Source organism: Aquarana catesbeiana, linkage group LG01 (assembly GCF_042186555.1).
Source record: "Aquarana catesbeiana isolate 2022-GZ linkage group LG01, ASM4218655v1, whole genome shotgun sequence".
NCBI lineage: Eukaryota > Metazoa > Chordata > Amphibia > Anura > Ranidae > Aquarana > Aquarana catesbeiana.
The window spans coordinates 290,353,046-290,368,404 of NC_133324.1; the positions used below are offsets into that span (position 1 = coordinate 290,353,046).

Sequence of the window (15,359 nt, forward strand, 5' to 3'; positions counted from 1 at the left end):
GCTTTACCGCTAACGTGGCTGACAGCACTCGGACTTTCACATTCGGGCGGCATGGGAGGCAGTTTTCAGGTGCTATTTCTAAAACGCCTCAAAACTGCCTCAGCGTGAAAGTGATGGTGTGTAATAAGCAGCAGAGTGATTTGGTGTGAACACAGGGGACAGTCCCTGTAAATTATGGGCTATGCTGACACCTCCTATCTTGCAGTCACAGCACCCAATGAAACCTGTCTCAGCTTCCCACCCCCCAAAAATCACAGGAGAGCACCACGAACGAACGCGCGGCCAAGTATGTGCGCGCTCCCCCCCCCAACAGCGAGCCACCCCCCACGCACACGGAGGAGGGGGTGCTGGCTGCGCGTGACGCCAGGGCTACGCAAGGACCGGTGGGGTGTGGCTGGAGGGCAGTCGGTGCACGCGCACGCAGGAGGCGGAGGCGCGTTCGTGCCTTGAAGTGTGAAAGTTGTAGCCGACTCCCGGGGAGCGTTCCGGCTGAGCGGCATCATGGACGACCTGGGTAAGTGTGTGGCAATGTGTGAGGGGTTCATGGCTGGCTTTGGTTGTGGCAGTGTGTGTGTGTGCGGGCAGTGACACCTGGCACCCTCCAAGTTCTTTCCTCTGTGTGGGAAGGAGAGTGCCCGGTGCTGCGGTCAGTCAGTGACTGTATGTGTGAGGAGAAAAAGGGAGAGAGTCTCCAGTGTGCGGGACAATCTTACAAGTGGCATTCCTGTGCCTATCACATGGAGGAGGGGGAGACAGCACATGTTATGACGCTGAATGCAGCATGCTCCCTGTACTGGGGATCTGCTATGACAGCACTGCCCCAGGAAGCTGTGCCCATACCCTGCCACTCATCCCTGGCATACCCTGCCACTCATCCCTGGCATACCAATCCTTCCCTTTTCTACACCATGACCCCCTGGTGATTAGCTTCATTCTTCAACTTGTTCAGATCCTGGTACATCAGGTTTGACAGCCTTAGGCTACTTATTTCTTGATGACATGTATTTCTATAGAGCTGACAGTTTACACAGCTTTACATTCTGTACATTCATCTCAGCCCCTGCCCTCAAAGAGCTTACAATCTAATGGTGATCATCTACAGAACGATCTGATCGTTTCACACAATGTGGGCATGCGATCAGATCTAGGCATTATTGCCTACACATTATTACACATGCATGTCATCCAATTGATTTTCAAGCACAAATGATTGGTTTTATCAAAACTTTTTTTTGATCGGTCTTGATAGATCATAGGAAAGTAGATGACCAAATATGATCATTAAGTGTATGGACACAACTTTTTAATCTTCTAGTCAGACAGTGGGGGGGATTTACTGAAACTAGAGAGAACAAAATCTGTTGCAGCTCTGCATAGAAACCAATCGGGTTCCAGGTTTTATTGCTAAAGTTTAACTGAACAAGCTGAAGTTAGAAGCTGATTGGCTACCATGCACATCTGACCCAGATTCTGTGCTCTAGTTTTAGTAAATCAACCCCAGGGATTCTATTGATAATACGATCATATTTAAAATCATTCCATGTATGGCTACCATAAGGCAAGTGCACATGCTAGGGCCAATTTGGATAGGAGCCAATTAACCTACCATCATGTTTTGGGAGTGGTGGGGGGAACCCATGCAGCCACATGGGAACATGCAAACTCCATGCCAACTATTGGGATTCAGTGTGTTCTTGGAACGCGAGGGGGAACCATGCATGCAGCCACATGGGAACATGCAAACTCAATGCTCATTGTTTGGATTTAGTATGGTTTTGGATTGTGAGGGGGAACCATGCAACCACATGGGGACATGCAAACTTCATGCAGACAGTTGGGGTTCAGTATGTTCTGGAATGTGAGGGGGGGGCATGAAAAATTCATGCAGACAGTTGGGGTTCAGTATGTTCTGGAATGTGAGGGGGGGACATGCAAACTTCATGCAGACAGTTGGGGTTCAGTATGTTCTGGAATGTGAGGGGGGGACATGCAAACTTCATGCAGACAGTTGGGGTTCAGTATGTTCTGGAATGTGAGGGGGGGGACATGCAAACTTCATGCAGACAGTTGGGGTTCAGTATGTTCTGGAATGTGAGGGGGGGGACATGCAAACTTCATGCAGACAGTTGGGGTTCAGTATGTTCTGAAATGTGAGGGGGGGACATGCAAACTTCATGCAGACAGTTGGGGTTCAGTATGTTCTGGAATGTGAGGGGGGACATGCAAACTTCATGCAGACAGTTGGGGTTCAGTATGTTCTGGAATGTGAGGGGGGGACATGCAAACTCAATGTAGACAGTTGGGTTTTAAATCAAGGACCCAAGTGCTAAAAGGCAGAAGTGCAAACCACTAAGCAAGTGTGCTAACTTGTAACGTAAATGTATAAGACTGCATGGGCGTATTAAAAAATACTCTCATCTATGCTGGATCTTTCTGCCAGGAGCTAATAGAAAAATGCAGCCTAACCGATGCTTGTTTTTGATTTGTATTTATATGTGACATTTAGAAGCATATGTGTATAAACTTGTTCTGTTGACTAGAATATTTATCGGAGCCACTAGAAAGAATTTCTGCAAATTTTACACTTGCGTTTATATGCATCTCTGTAATTTATGGCAGTAAACTCCTCCTGAGTGCAGGTTTGGGGGTTTTTTAACACCCGAACGCTGCTCTAAAATACAAATCTTAGTGATTCCTTTTTATTTAAAAAAAAGTCATGCTTACCTGCTCTGTGCAATGGTATTGCATAGAGTGACCTTGATCCTCCTGTTCTGGGTTGCCCACATAAGAAGCCACTTTCTTGCTTAATCTAGAGCTGCGCTGCCTGCGTCCATACACACAGCGGGGCTTGGGCCCCCAGTGCTCTCTCCTCACAGGCTGTGATTGATAGCAGCAGGAGCCAGTGGCTGCCGCCTCTCTGACCACTGAGGAGATACGGAGAGAACCACTGCTCTCTGGCACAGGGCAGGATCAAGATCGGGTTGTTTTAACAATTTAGAAGGGGCTGGGGGGGTGGATCCTGTTCACAGAAGGATTTTTACTTGAATGCAATAAGGTAAAAAAACCCTATGCCTTTAGAACCACTTTAAGAGCCAGTTCACACCACATGCAGTCCAGTGTGTTTTTTTTCTGCATCAAAAATGCATAGAAAGTAGGTTATATGGTTTTCAGTGGCATAGTTCACACCAGTGCTTGCAGTTCAAGTGCGTTCCAGTTCCAGAAAAAAGTAGAACATGCTTCATTTTTTTTTCTGCACTGGACTGTACTGGAACGCTGTAAAACGCACCTAAATGCACCAAAAACACACTGCAACACACTTGTCCTTATTTAAGGTTAAGAAAAAAAGGGGGGGAGCACTGGACTGCATCAAAAACGCGCATGCAGAAGAGCACCCGGAACGCACTTTTACTGCGTTTCAATGGTGTGAACTGGCCCTAAGGTCACAGTGTGCATGAACTGCTGATACAAAGCTGTGTTCAGAGCCATTAAAAAAAAAGCCTCTTAAGTGACCTCCTTTTCTGCCCATATAAATGAGGCCTAAAAAAACTTCAGTTTGAATTTCATGAAAAGTCAAACTGCAAGCTTTGCTTCCATTGTGGATTTGATTTAAATCGAGTCAATTTAAATTGTAATTTTTAAAGAGCAACTGTCATCTCTGTCCCACAGTGTCTCCTCCTCTGACCCGCTGTTGACTCATCGACAGTCCCATTCACTTTATTGGGACGGCTGGTGATGCGTCAGTCACACAACGAGGGGAGGGACGCGGCGGCAGCAGGTGAGTGGATGCCCACTAACAGGCGCTGCCACGATGGATCTGAAATGACAGGTGCTCTTTAAATGTAAGGACTTATTCTTGCTGGTAGTTAGAATCTTAATATTTGCAATCAAATTAAAGGTTTCCCATTTAGAATAATAAGCTGTCAGGTTAGTAAAACAGCAGTATCACCACTAATTCAATTGTACAGTTTGTAGTGTACATACTGTAGATTTGCAAAATGATGGTATTAAGGAATATTCCTGAACTTTTACCTCATGGTTACTGTGAAATTGTGTAAATGCATCAATGCAGTGCATGTTATCTCAGCTTGCAGAGCTTGGATTCATTGAATGAGTTTACTAAAAAATGTAAATATTGCAGAATATGCAGCCTCATGCTATATCCATTTCATGCTGAATAAACTAAATTATTAATATATCTTAACCACTTCCATACCAGGCACTTCCCCCCCCTTCCTGCCTCGGACATATTTTAGCTTTCAGCACTGTCGCACTTTGACAATTTTGCGGTCATGCAACACTGTACCCAAACTAAATTTTTATAATGTTCTTCCAACAAATAGAGCTTTCTTCTGGTGCTATTTGTTCACCTCTGCGGTTTTTATTTTTTTGCGCTATAAACGAAAAAAGACCGACAATTAAAAAGAAAAAAACTGATGGGCACTGACAGGCGGCACTGACGGAGCTTTTTACTGGCACGTCCTGGTTCACGTGGTGATCAGTTATGATTGATCATGTGGTAAGAAGCCTCTGTCGGAGGCTTCATACCACGATCAGAGTCAGAGATGCGGTGTTTCAGACTGGCACACAGCACCTCCGATCGCAGTTATACCCTGATCATGTCATATGAGATCACAACCACTTTGCCACCATCTTTCTGCTATATGGTGGGAGGCAAGTGGTTAAATAGAAAACCTATCTTTATTAAAATTTGATAAAAATCCAAAAAATCGGATTTAATAAAAAAAAAAAAAAAAAAAAATTTAATTAAAAAAAAAAAAATTAAATCATTGATTTTTATTCACCCTGTTTGCTTCACACCAACGTTACTTACAAAATCAGCCTGTTGCCAATACTTGGAGATCTCTGCCAAACAAATGATCTCTAAAGAGGAAGTAAACCCCGATGGGTTTTACTTCCTCTTTTGCTCCCCGCAAGGCCTGCATAATAAAAGCATAAAGGGCTAGTATGCATCGCATACTAGCCTATTATATGACACTTGACCTGCAAATGAAGCCCACACTGTCCCCTGTGCAGGGTGCGTCCATCTTCACCACGGACTCCGGCTCTGTGACTGTCCGGAGCTACGTAACGTCACTCCTGCACATGCGCACGGGAGCCAACAGTCATCGCACACGCTGGGGGAAGAAACGGCACAATGGTCCGCTTCTTCACAGCGCATGCCCTGATGACGACATCGGTGTACTTCAAGTGAAATATCTCCTAAACGGGCATTTTTAGGAGATATTTCCACTACATATAGGGAAGCCTTATTCTAGGCTTACCTGTAGGTAAATATCACACAAAAGGGTTTACAACCACTTTTAATATGGCACTATATCTGTACTGGCACTTTTTTAATTGTAATTTTAGGAAATGTTATAAATTAAGCACAGTCATGAAGAGTGACGTATATCAATTCAATAATTCTACTTTAAAGGTTACAGTAAACCAGCATGCGAACACATGGATCAGTATGCACAGCATGCATCAATGGTAACAGTCGAGTTCTCATCTGAAATGCCTAACGCCCTTGATATACAACAATATAACGCACCACACATGTTATCATTTGAATTTACCATTTCCTTTAGCGCTACCAACAACTATGTAATATAAGGGCCTGCCTGACTGAATAGTTTATATATGTCCCCATATTACATAGTTTTGGTAAATCTAATGATGGTTGTAAAAATTGTACAGTCAAACTGTAACATATATGGTGGCCCCAACCAGTTCCCACAGCTGTCATCATGGATGCTGGTGTGAGTTACAGGCTCCAATGATTAAATAAAAAAAAAAAAAAAAAATGGGGGGGAAAAAAAGGCCTACAGGGAAATGGGGTATGCAGAAGTACATTCGTTCACTTGGAAGACAGGTTTTACCACCCCATCTGTTATCTGTGGTGGATCGCTTTTTCAAAGGCAGTTTGAAGCTGGTTTACAGGCATTTAGGAGGTGAAATGATAGGTGCTCTTTAAATGTAAGGACTTATTCTTGCTGGTAGTTAGAATCTTCACCTCCTGAATATCACTTTTTCCAATCCCAGTGGGGATTTTACATTGAACATTCAGTTTAATTTAACTATGGCACGCAAATTGCCATAGCCACAGTTGGTATGCAGTTTGTGGTGCAGTCCTATTAATTTCAGTTATTTGAGTTAAAATTGCTGGCTGCGATGCTTCGTGGTACTTGCCGATACCAGTTATCGATACCTACTGCAACTGTTTTGTTTCAGTTGTTAGCAATGGTACAAAGTATTAAAAAGTTATTTACAAATGGAATTTGTGATTTTTTTTTTTTTTAATGTGAAATGTGTAAAAATATTAACGAACAAAAAGCAAACAATAAAAATTTTAATCATTAATAGTTTATAAAATAGAAGTAAACAAAAATAATCAGCAGGAAAATAAGGCCTCATGCCCACGGGCATGTTAAAAAAACTGTAAAGCTAGTACTGACGCCAGGAAAAAAGCGGTGTTAAAAACACAATTTTATCCGTATTTTACATTGGCTTGGCGTCAATGCGCGTTTAGCCGTGCTAGCTTTCAGCCGCATTTCTGTCTCTATTGAAAATCAATGGTCCCTTATGGGAGCCCATTGATTTGAAGTCGCACCAGAAGTCGGATCAAGATGATCCAACTTGCGATGCGACATGTGTGCTGAGAATTTTGAAGGGGAACCCCACCAAAATGTAAAAAAAAACTTTGCGTGAGGTCCCCCCAAGACGATACCAGACCCTTCGGTCTGGTATGGATCTTAAGAGGAACCCCCCATGCCAAAAAAATACTGTGGGGGTCCCCCCAAGATCCATCTTCTTGATCCATCTTCTTGATCCGACTTCTGGTGCGACTTCTGTTCAAATCAATGGGCTCCCATAGGGAACCATTGATTTTAAATGGAGGCAGAGAACCGCCGGACAAGGCTTAACGCTGTGTTGTATACAGCGTTAAGCCTCGTTAAATCGCATTTAACATCTTTACCGGTGTCTGGCCTTTTTTTTTTTTTTTTTTTAGAGCTCTAACGCTGGAGCCTTTTTTTTTTTTTTTTTTTTTTTTTTTTTGAGCTTAAAAACGCGTATGCCACTTACAGCTCCTAATCGCCTTGGTGGGCATGAGGCCATAGGCTAACATGGAGAGGCGTTTTTAAGCTGTAAAAATCGCTCCTAAAATCGGCTGTAAAAATGACTGTGGGCATGAGGCCTAATAATTAAATGGAGAATAAGGCGCTATGGCTGATTAGAGTAAATTAAGTATTACAGGGTTAAACAGAGGAACATTTAATGAACACAAAAGAGAATTATTTTTTTTACCTGACAGGTTGCTTTATTAAAGGAGTTGTAAAGGCAGTACATTTTTTTTATCTTATCTTTTATCTTTATCTTTTTTATCTATGCATTAAGATAAAAACTTTCTGTGTATAGCAGCCACCCCAGCACCCCCTTAATTGCCTACCTGAGCCCCTTTTCTCTCCAGCAATGTCCATGATCCCCTCAGCCATCCAGGACACTTCTCCTGATTGGCTGAGGCAGAGCAGTGGTGTGATTGGCTTCCACAGCTGTCAATCAAAGTCAGTAGGCCTATCGGGAGAGGGCGGGGCCAGGTCGGGACTCCGTATCTGAATGGATACACGGAGCTCTGGCTCGGCTTGGGTGCCCCCTGTAGCAAGCTGCTGGCTGAGGGGCACTCAAAGAAGGGAGGGGCTCTCAAAGAAGGGAGGGGCTAGGAGCAGAGAAGAGGAGGATCCAGGCTGCTCTGTGCATATCCAACTGCACAGAGGAGGTAAGTATAACATGTTTGTAAAGGCTCGTTTGTTTGTTTTTTTTAAAATAACAATCACTTTAAACTGACTTCATCTGCAGTTTATCCCTTTGATCTCTAGATGGAGAAACGGTTGTTAAACATTGCCAGCTGCTGTTTTTTTTTTTTTAAATTAATTTATTTTTTTGACAGCTCCAATTGCCAGACTTCTTTAACACTTCAGCTGTCAACAGGGGAACCCCACTGACAGCTGAATTAGTCATCGGTTAAGGAAGTGGCGGCCCCTCTCCTTATCCGGTTAATTGCTGGGTTTTTTTTTTTGCGTTTCAGCTGTCAGTGGGGGAATCCTGCTGAAAGAACCGGGCCTGAAAGTATTGGTTTCAGGTATTGGAGCATTTGCACAAGTACTGATACTCATTCAAATGCTTAGTATTGACACCGGTATTGGTGCAACCCTACTAAATACTATCCCTGGCATTGTGTCTGCATCCGCACTGCAGGGGTAATTGCTTCTTTAGGTTTAACCCCTTCCCGCCGACCGAACGCACATATGCGTCCTCGGCTTTCCGGGGTTATACCGGGATGATGCCCGCAGCTGCAGGCATCATCCCGGTACCGTTGTTTTCAGCGGGCGATCGGCTACCCGAATATAACAACCGATGCGGCTAAAAGCCGCTCGGCTGTTATACCGGAGGAGCGGGAGGGGACATCCCCCCCTCCCGCCGCTGTTACCGGGCCTCCCGTGCGATCGGGAGGCCCGGTGTCCATTCGGGAATCTCCGGCGGCTGGGGGCGGGCTGGAACGAAGCTGTGAGTGGCTTCGTTCCAGCCTTCTAATTGTAAACGCGGAAGCGACGTCATGACGTCACTTCCCGTTTACTCGGCTGCCAATGGCGCCGAATTTAAAAAAGTACACAGTATTCAGAATCGCCGTTTTCGGCGATCTGAATACTTTGAAGTGTAAAGGAGGGATGGGGGGTCTTTTAGACCCCCCATCCCTCCATAAAGATTACCTGTCACCACATATTACTGTCACAAGGGATGTTTACATTGCTTGTGACAGCAATAAAAGTAAAAAAAAAAAAAAATTTTAAACGCAATTTATAAAAGTACAAAAATAAATAATAAAAAAAAAATTTTTAAAGCGCCCCCGTCCCCGCGAGCTCGCGCAGCGAAGAAAACGCATACGGAAGTCGCGCCCGCATATGTAAACGGTGTTCAAACCACACATGTGAGGTATCGCCGCGATCGTCAGAGCGAGAGCAATAATTCTAGCCCTAGACCTCCTCTGTAGCTCAAACCTGGTAACCGTAAAAAATTTTTAAAGCGTCACCTATGGAAATTCATAGGTACCGTAGTTCGTCGCCATTCCACGAGTGCGTGCAATTATAAAGGGTGACATGTTTGGTATCTATTTACTCGGCGTAACATCATCTTTCACATTATACAAAAAAATTGGGGTAACTTTACTGTTTGGATTTTTTAAAATTCATGAAAGTGTCACTTTTCCAAAAATTTGCGTTTTAAAACACCGCTGCACAAATACCGTGTGATAAAAAATATTGCAACAATCGCCATTTTATTCTTTAGACTCTCTTCTAAAAATATATATATAATGTTTGGGGGTTCTAAGTAATTTTCTAGCAAAAAATACGGATTTTAACTTGTAAACACCAAATTTCAAAAATAGGCTTAAGCTGGCCATACACCTATAGATTATCTGCAGATTTTCTATGGTTAGATAGAAAATGTGCAACAGATCTCTCCATGTTCGCTAAACTGTGTGGATGGAGGAATCTCCCACTTTTTCCATCTAACCATAGAAAATCTGCAGATAATCTATAGGTGTATGGCCAGCCTTAGTCATGAAAGGGTTAAGGGACATAGAAAAGAAGATCCACTAGACCATTCCAACTGATGTCTTCTCCCGCAGTTAAAGGTCCTGACTTCATCAAGAAGACCAATGAAGGGTCCATAACCCTGCACTGGACATGGCCACACTGAGGGACAGTCCACTGCTGTAACATGGTGGGTGAGGGGAAGCAAAGGGTCAGGCAAGTTAAAATGTCAAACTCTCCCCTGGCCTAAATGAGCAATCGTCGTACCCAAAGGGATGATTTTTACATTTTCCTGGAGTTGGGCTCTAAGTAGTTTGTTTTTAAATATCTTGTACTTTTATGGAAGTGGGTTTGAATTGGTACCAGTCTGGTATGTCTGAAGTGAACATCAATTATTTCATGTGTTCCTGATATATATGATTTTAGTGCATAATACATTTGTTTTTTCATCGTAATACTTGGCTATGATTACTAAATGCAGTTGGGTAGTTGAGGTTTACAGTTTTAAGAAGTGCCCTCACCACTGAGAATGTCAGCTGTAACGGGAGAAGTGGCTCCGTGTTATTTCAGGGGATGGCTTGTGTATTTCTTGGCCTGCTATACAGTGTTTGTTTTAAATAACGTGTAATGTAGGCTTTTAGTTCTGGCAAGGCATATAGTTTGAGTTGACTTGGTCTATGTCTGGCGTGCTGCGTATGCTATGATTAGGCTCATTTATAAAAACAGTTGCTGAGAAAAGATGCTACTATTGGCAAACCATGGAGTTCCATCTGTAGTGTCTAGTGCTGGTTGGAAAGTGAATACAGTACTAACATCTCATTTGTTGGTTTTTGCATTACTGTTCCTTTGACCTGTATTTGTAAAGCAACCATAGATGTTTTATATGTTCGTCAACTTGCAGAAGAATGGGCTTTTATTGTGCAAAGAGAAGGGGCATCTAGTTTATTCTTCTGCCTCCGTTTTATAATAAAAAAACCATAAAGGATAAATTCACCTTTTCATAAAAAGTAATAAATGCACATTTTTTGCAGGTAAAAAAAAAGTGCATTTATTATTTTTTCTAGGGAGTCTTCAGAGCATTGCACCTGCAGCAACAGATCATGGGTGCAATGCAGGGTCCTGCAGACTCTGAAAATGCCTTTACCTTGTACAGGCAGGCAGTTACTTGAGAGCAGGAAGAATCAATGAACTGCGAAGGTGATCAATAGCGCTCGGACAGTTCATGGAGAACTACAAACTGTCAGTCGCAATGGCTGATGGTAGTTGTAGTTCATTCATTCACAGGAAACTGTTAAAAAGTGACAGCAAGTAGGGGGGATTAGATCCCTGCTGTCACAGAGCTAAAGAGATTGATGGAATTGGAGGCAGGAACTGGAACATGCAATAGTCCATATTCCCATCGCACACATTTCTGGGGAAAGCTCTAAGATACTGGGTGCTGTAGCAACCACCAGCTGGAGACTGGATCTATGGCTATAACGAATATATTTGCCAGCACACCTTGGATCTTCAGTCCAAATGGTTGTTTTTTTTATTCCAGCATGATCACATCACAAGCAAGAAAGTGCAACATTTTGAAGTCACCCAATGCTTGCTTTACTAGTCTATCATTGTCCTCCTTGCAGCTGAAGTTTTCCTTGTGCAGCTGTTGCCATCTTGAAACTCTCTCTTCAGGGAGACTCCTTGATAGTTATGCTTGCAGTGAGATCCCATGAGTGTGCAGGTCTTTAGCAGTTATTTGAGCCCTGGCAATGTTCTGGGGCATAGCTGGCATGCAGGTCCCTGCTAGATATTTGGGATCTGGTAGAGGCCTGTGGCATATCTTTGGAATTCTGTATACTTGGTCTTACAGTGGACATGCACCCCTCATTAAAACACTGCCTGCTGGCATATGTAGTGTGGACAGCCCAGGAGGCAGAAGGGTTGCTCTCTATTTATTCCTCACCTATCTGTGTGTGTATGGTATATAATTAATTAATTTGCTTTTCCTAAAATATTCAATCAACCTGTGAAACTCATAAGAGAATTAATTTGATGGGTGGAGGTCCTCTTTAATAACTGAACTCCATATGATGTCTGAATTTTGTAATATGTAAAGTCATTGGAGGATTTGTAATCCACCTCCGCAGACGATCAAACTGGAAAATGTGTATCATTTTGGACCAACAAACGAGGGCCCCCCACCAAACCCCCCCCCCCCCCCCCAAGACTGAAAGTCCCTTTTGCATACTTTGTAAGTTATTATGGTCTAAAGACAAACCAGATTGATTTTTGCTAAAAATGAGTTCCCTTAGGTAAGGTAGTACACACAGGAGCTCAACCCAGAACGGAGCAGAAGGAAATTCTATCTAAATATACCTATGGTGGTCAGCCAACATCATGCTATATAATCCTTTTTGTATATGTCCTGTTGAGCGATTTCCATGGCGACAGCCTATTCTAATGTTTCCTTTGTGTAATTGTGTCATAATGACTTCCTCATGTGTTTGTTTTAATTCTACAGTTCTGTAGAAAACTGTTTTGCAAAGGCTGCATGCAAAGTGCAGGATATGTTTTGGGCAAGTTCTTGTTTTGTTTTATTTTGAAACAATGACTCGCCCTATCACATAATTTTCAAACGATGTGGTTGGGATGGGTACCATCTGTGGTACTGTTCTTCATTGTGGGTGGTATTGATACAATTCAAGATTTATGTACAGCAACAGCATGCTTACTTTACTGATGATGGACAGTAGTTGGCATGAAATGGAGCATGTTGGTTTAACCTGCAGCCTGGAAGTGTGTGCTTCTATGGCCTTCTGTGTTCTCTGTGGATTTTGGTCCTTGAAGGGGGTAGTGTTGCCTGTCATGAGATGGAATTGAAGAAGATAAATACCAAAAACACATTTGAAGGCATGAGGGAGTATGTTTATTACAGGTTTCTTGGGGCTTGTGTAAAGGCAGCTTCCACAGCTCAGGCAGTGTTGTAGCAGCGTATTTTTAAGAATATTATACCAGATTTATATAGTGCCAACAGTTTGCGCAGCGCTTTACAACATGAGTGTAAGTGATGTGGACATTCACACTGTTTGCAGGAAAGATACATGGTGATGATAAATAGCAAAGTTTATTGTCAGCAGTCCTATAAAAGGAGGGAGTGTAAAATAGATTTTGTAAAATGAAAGTGAACAATCTTTCACTGCACGTACTTAGTATTGTAAAACTGAAGTTGTGATTAGGAATGCAATTGATACTGGTTCTAGGTGCCCAGTTGAAAAACTTCGCATTTGAAATTTATTTATTTATTTTTTCAGCTACAGTACTGAACATGTATGTGTAATAGTACATATCTCATTACCTGCAGACAGCTGCTTCTGCTAATAATTGGTGTCTCCTTCTCAGCTGCCGGATACTGCTCTGAGCAGCTGTTTTCCGATGCTGTGAGTTATGCTGGCCATACACTGTGTGAAAAATCGGTCGAAATTCAGTCATTTAGACTGTTCGTGCGTTTTTTTGGCCAGTTAATGGGCACAAAATCGATAATCGTTGGGATGTTTTTGAGCCGAAAAAATGAAGGACAAGTTTGGAAATTTTCTGCCGTACGAAAGATAAATTGAAAGGTTAATGTGTTTCCCATCCGGACTGTCTGCACTAGGTGTATGTAATAACAACGAACAAAAAATGCATTAATTTGTGTCCACTGAGCGATTTATCGGTCGTTACATGATGGCAATATCATTTGCGCTCACGTTTTTCGAAAATGGGTTCGGCCGATTTTTCGTTTAGAGTGTGTGTATATGTATATACATACATACATACAGTGGGGACGGAAGGTATTCAGACCCCCTTAAATTTTTCACTCTTTGTTATATTGCAGCCATTTGCTAAAGTCATTTAAGTTTATTTTTTTTTTTCCCTTATTAATGTACACAAAGCACCCCATATTGACAGAAAAACACAGAATTGTTGACATCTTTGTAGATTTATTAAAAAAGAAAAACTGAAATATCACATGGTCCTAAGTATTCAGACCCTTTGCTCAGTATTTAGTAGAATCACCCTTTTGATATAATACAGCCATGAGTCTTTTTGGGAAAGATGCAACAAGTTTTTCACACCTGGATTTGGGGATCCTCTGCCATTCCTCCTTGCAGATCCTCTCCAGTTCTGTCAGGTTGGATGGTAAACGTTGGTGGACAGCTATTTTTAGGTCTCTCCAGAGATGCTCAATTGGGTTTAAGTCAGGGCTCTGGCTGGGCCATTCAAGAACAGTCACGGAGTGGTTGTGAAGCCACTCCTTCATTATTTTAGCTCTGTGCTTAGGGTCATTGTCTTGTTGGAAGGTAAACCTTTGGACCAGTCTGAGGTCCTGAGCACTCTGGAGAAGGTTTTCGTCCAGGATATCCCTGTACTTGGCTGCATTTATCTTTCGCTCAATTGCAACCAGTTGTCCTGTTCCTGCAGCTGAAAAACACCCCCACAGCATGATGCCGCCACCACCATGCTTCACTGTTGGGACTGTATTGGACAGGTGATGAGCAGTGCCTTGTTTTCTCCACACACACTTAGAATTAAGGCCAAAAGGTTCTAGAGAGTTTCAGAGAATCTTATTTCTCTCCATCTTGGAGTCCTTCAGGTGTTTTTTTTAGCAAACTCCATGCAGGCTTTCATGTGTCTTGGACTGAGGAGAGGCTTCCGTTGGGCCACTCTGCCATAAAGCCCCGACTGGTGGAGGGCTGCAATGATGGTTGACTTTCTACAACTTTCTCCCAACTGCATCTCTGGTGCTCAGCCACAGTGATCTTTGGGTTCTTCTTTACCTCTCTCACCAAGACTCTTCTCCCCCGATAGCTCAGTTTGGCCAGACGGCCAGCTATAAGAAGGGTTCTGGTCGTCCCAAACGTCTTCTATTTAAGGATTATGGAGGCCACTTTGCTCTTAGGAACCTTAAGCGCAGCAGAAATTTTTTGTAACCTTGGCCAGATCTGTGCTTTGCCACAATTCTGTCTCTGAGCTCTTCAGGCAGTTAATTTGACCTCATGACTCATTTGCTCTGACATGCACTGTGAGCTGCAAGGTCTTATATAGACAGGTGTGTGGCTTTCCTAATTAAGTACAATCAGTATAATCAAACACAGCTGGACTCAAATGAAGGTGTAGAACCATCTCAAGGATGATCAGAAGAAATAGACAGCACCTGAGTGTCACAGTAAAGGGTCTGAATATTTAGGACCATGTGATATTTCACTTTTTCTTTTTTAATAAATCTGCAAAAATGTCAACAATTCTGTGTTTTTCTGTCAATATGGGGTGCTGTGTGTACATTAATGAGGGAAAAAATTAACTTAAATGATTTTAGCAAATGGCTGCAATTTAACAAAGAGTGAAAAATTTAAGGGGGTCTGAATACTTTCCATCCCATATCTCGCGCTCTCTCTCTATCTATCTATCTATACATTTTTTTTTTTTTTGAATAACAAACCTGTTCTACTTACCTGCTCTGTGTAATGGTTTTGCAGAAAGCAGCCCTGATCCTCCTGATTCAATGGCCCCTGTTCACATTTGGGTGCTTTGTTGCCTGTAGCACAATGGTTCTCAACTCCTATCCTCAGGATCCAGGTTTACAAGAGAACTGAAACGCATCACAGGTGATATCATTTGCTGCTCAGTGATTGCAGTATTCTAGTCTGCATCTCTCCAAGGTAATACATAAAATCTGGCCTGTTAGTGGGTCCTGAGGACAGGGGTTGCGAACCACTGCGTGTAGCAAAATGCCTGCCACTTCAA

The 15,359-nt window shown here is 42.7% G+C and overlaps 1 protein-coding gene across 1 annotated transcript in view; it reads left to right on the plus strand.

The window, feature by feature from the left end:
* The first annotated feature begins 366 nt into the window (after positions 1 to 366).
* Positions 367 to 15,359, plus strand: part of PXN (paxillin) — an 88,943-nt gene continuing 73,950 nt past the window's right edge. The window contains exon 1 of the mRNA XM_073629316.1: positions 367 to 514. Coding sequence (XP_073485417.1) covers positions 502 to 514 — 13 coding nt within the window. The 5' untranslated portion in view covers positions 367 to 501. The remainder of the gene's footprint in view (positions 515 to 15,359) is intronic.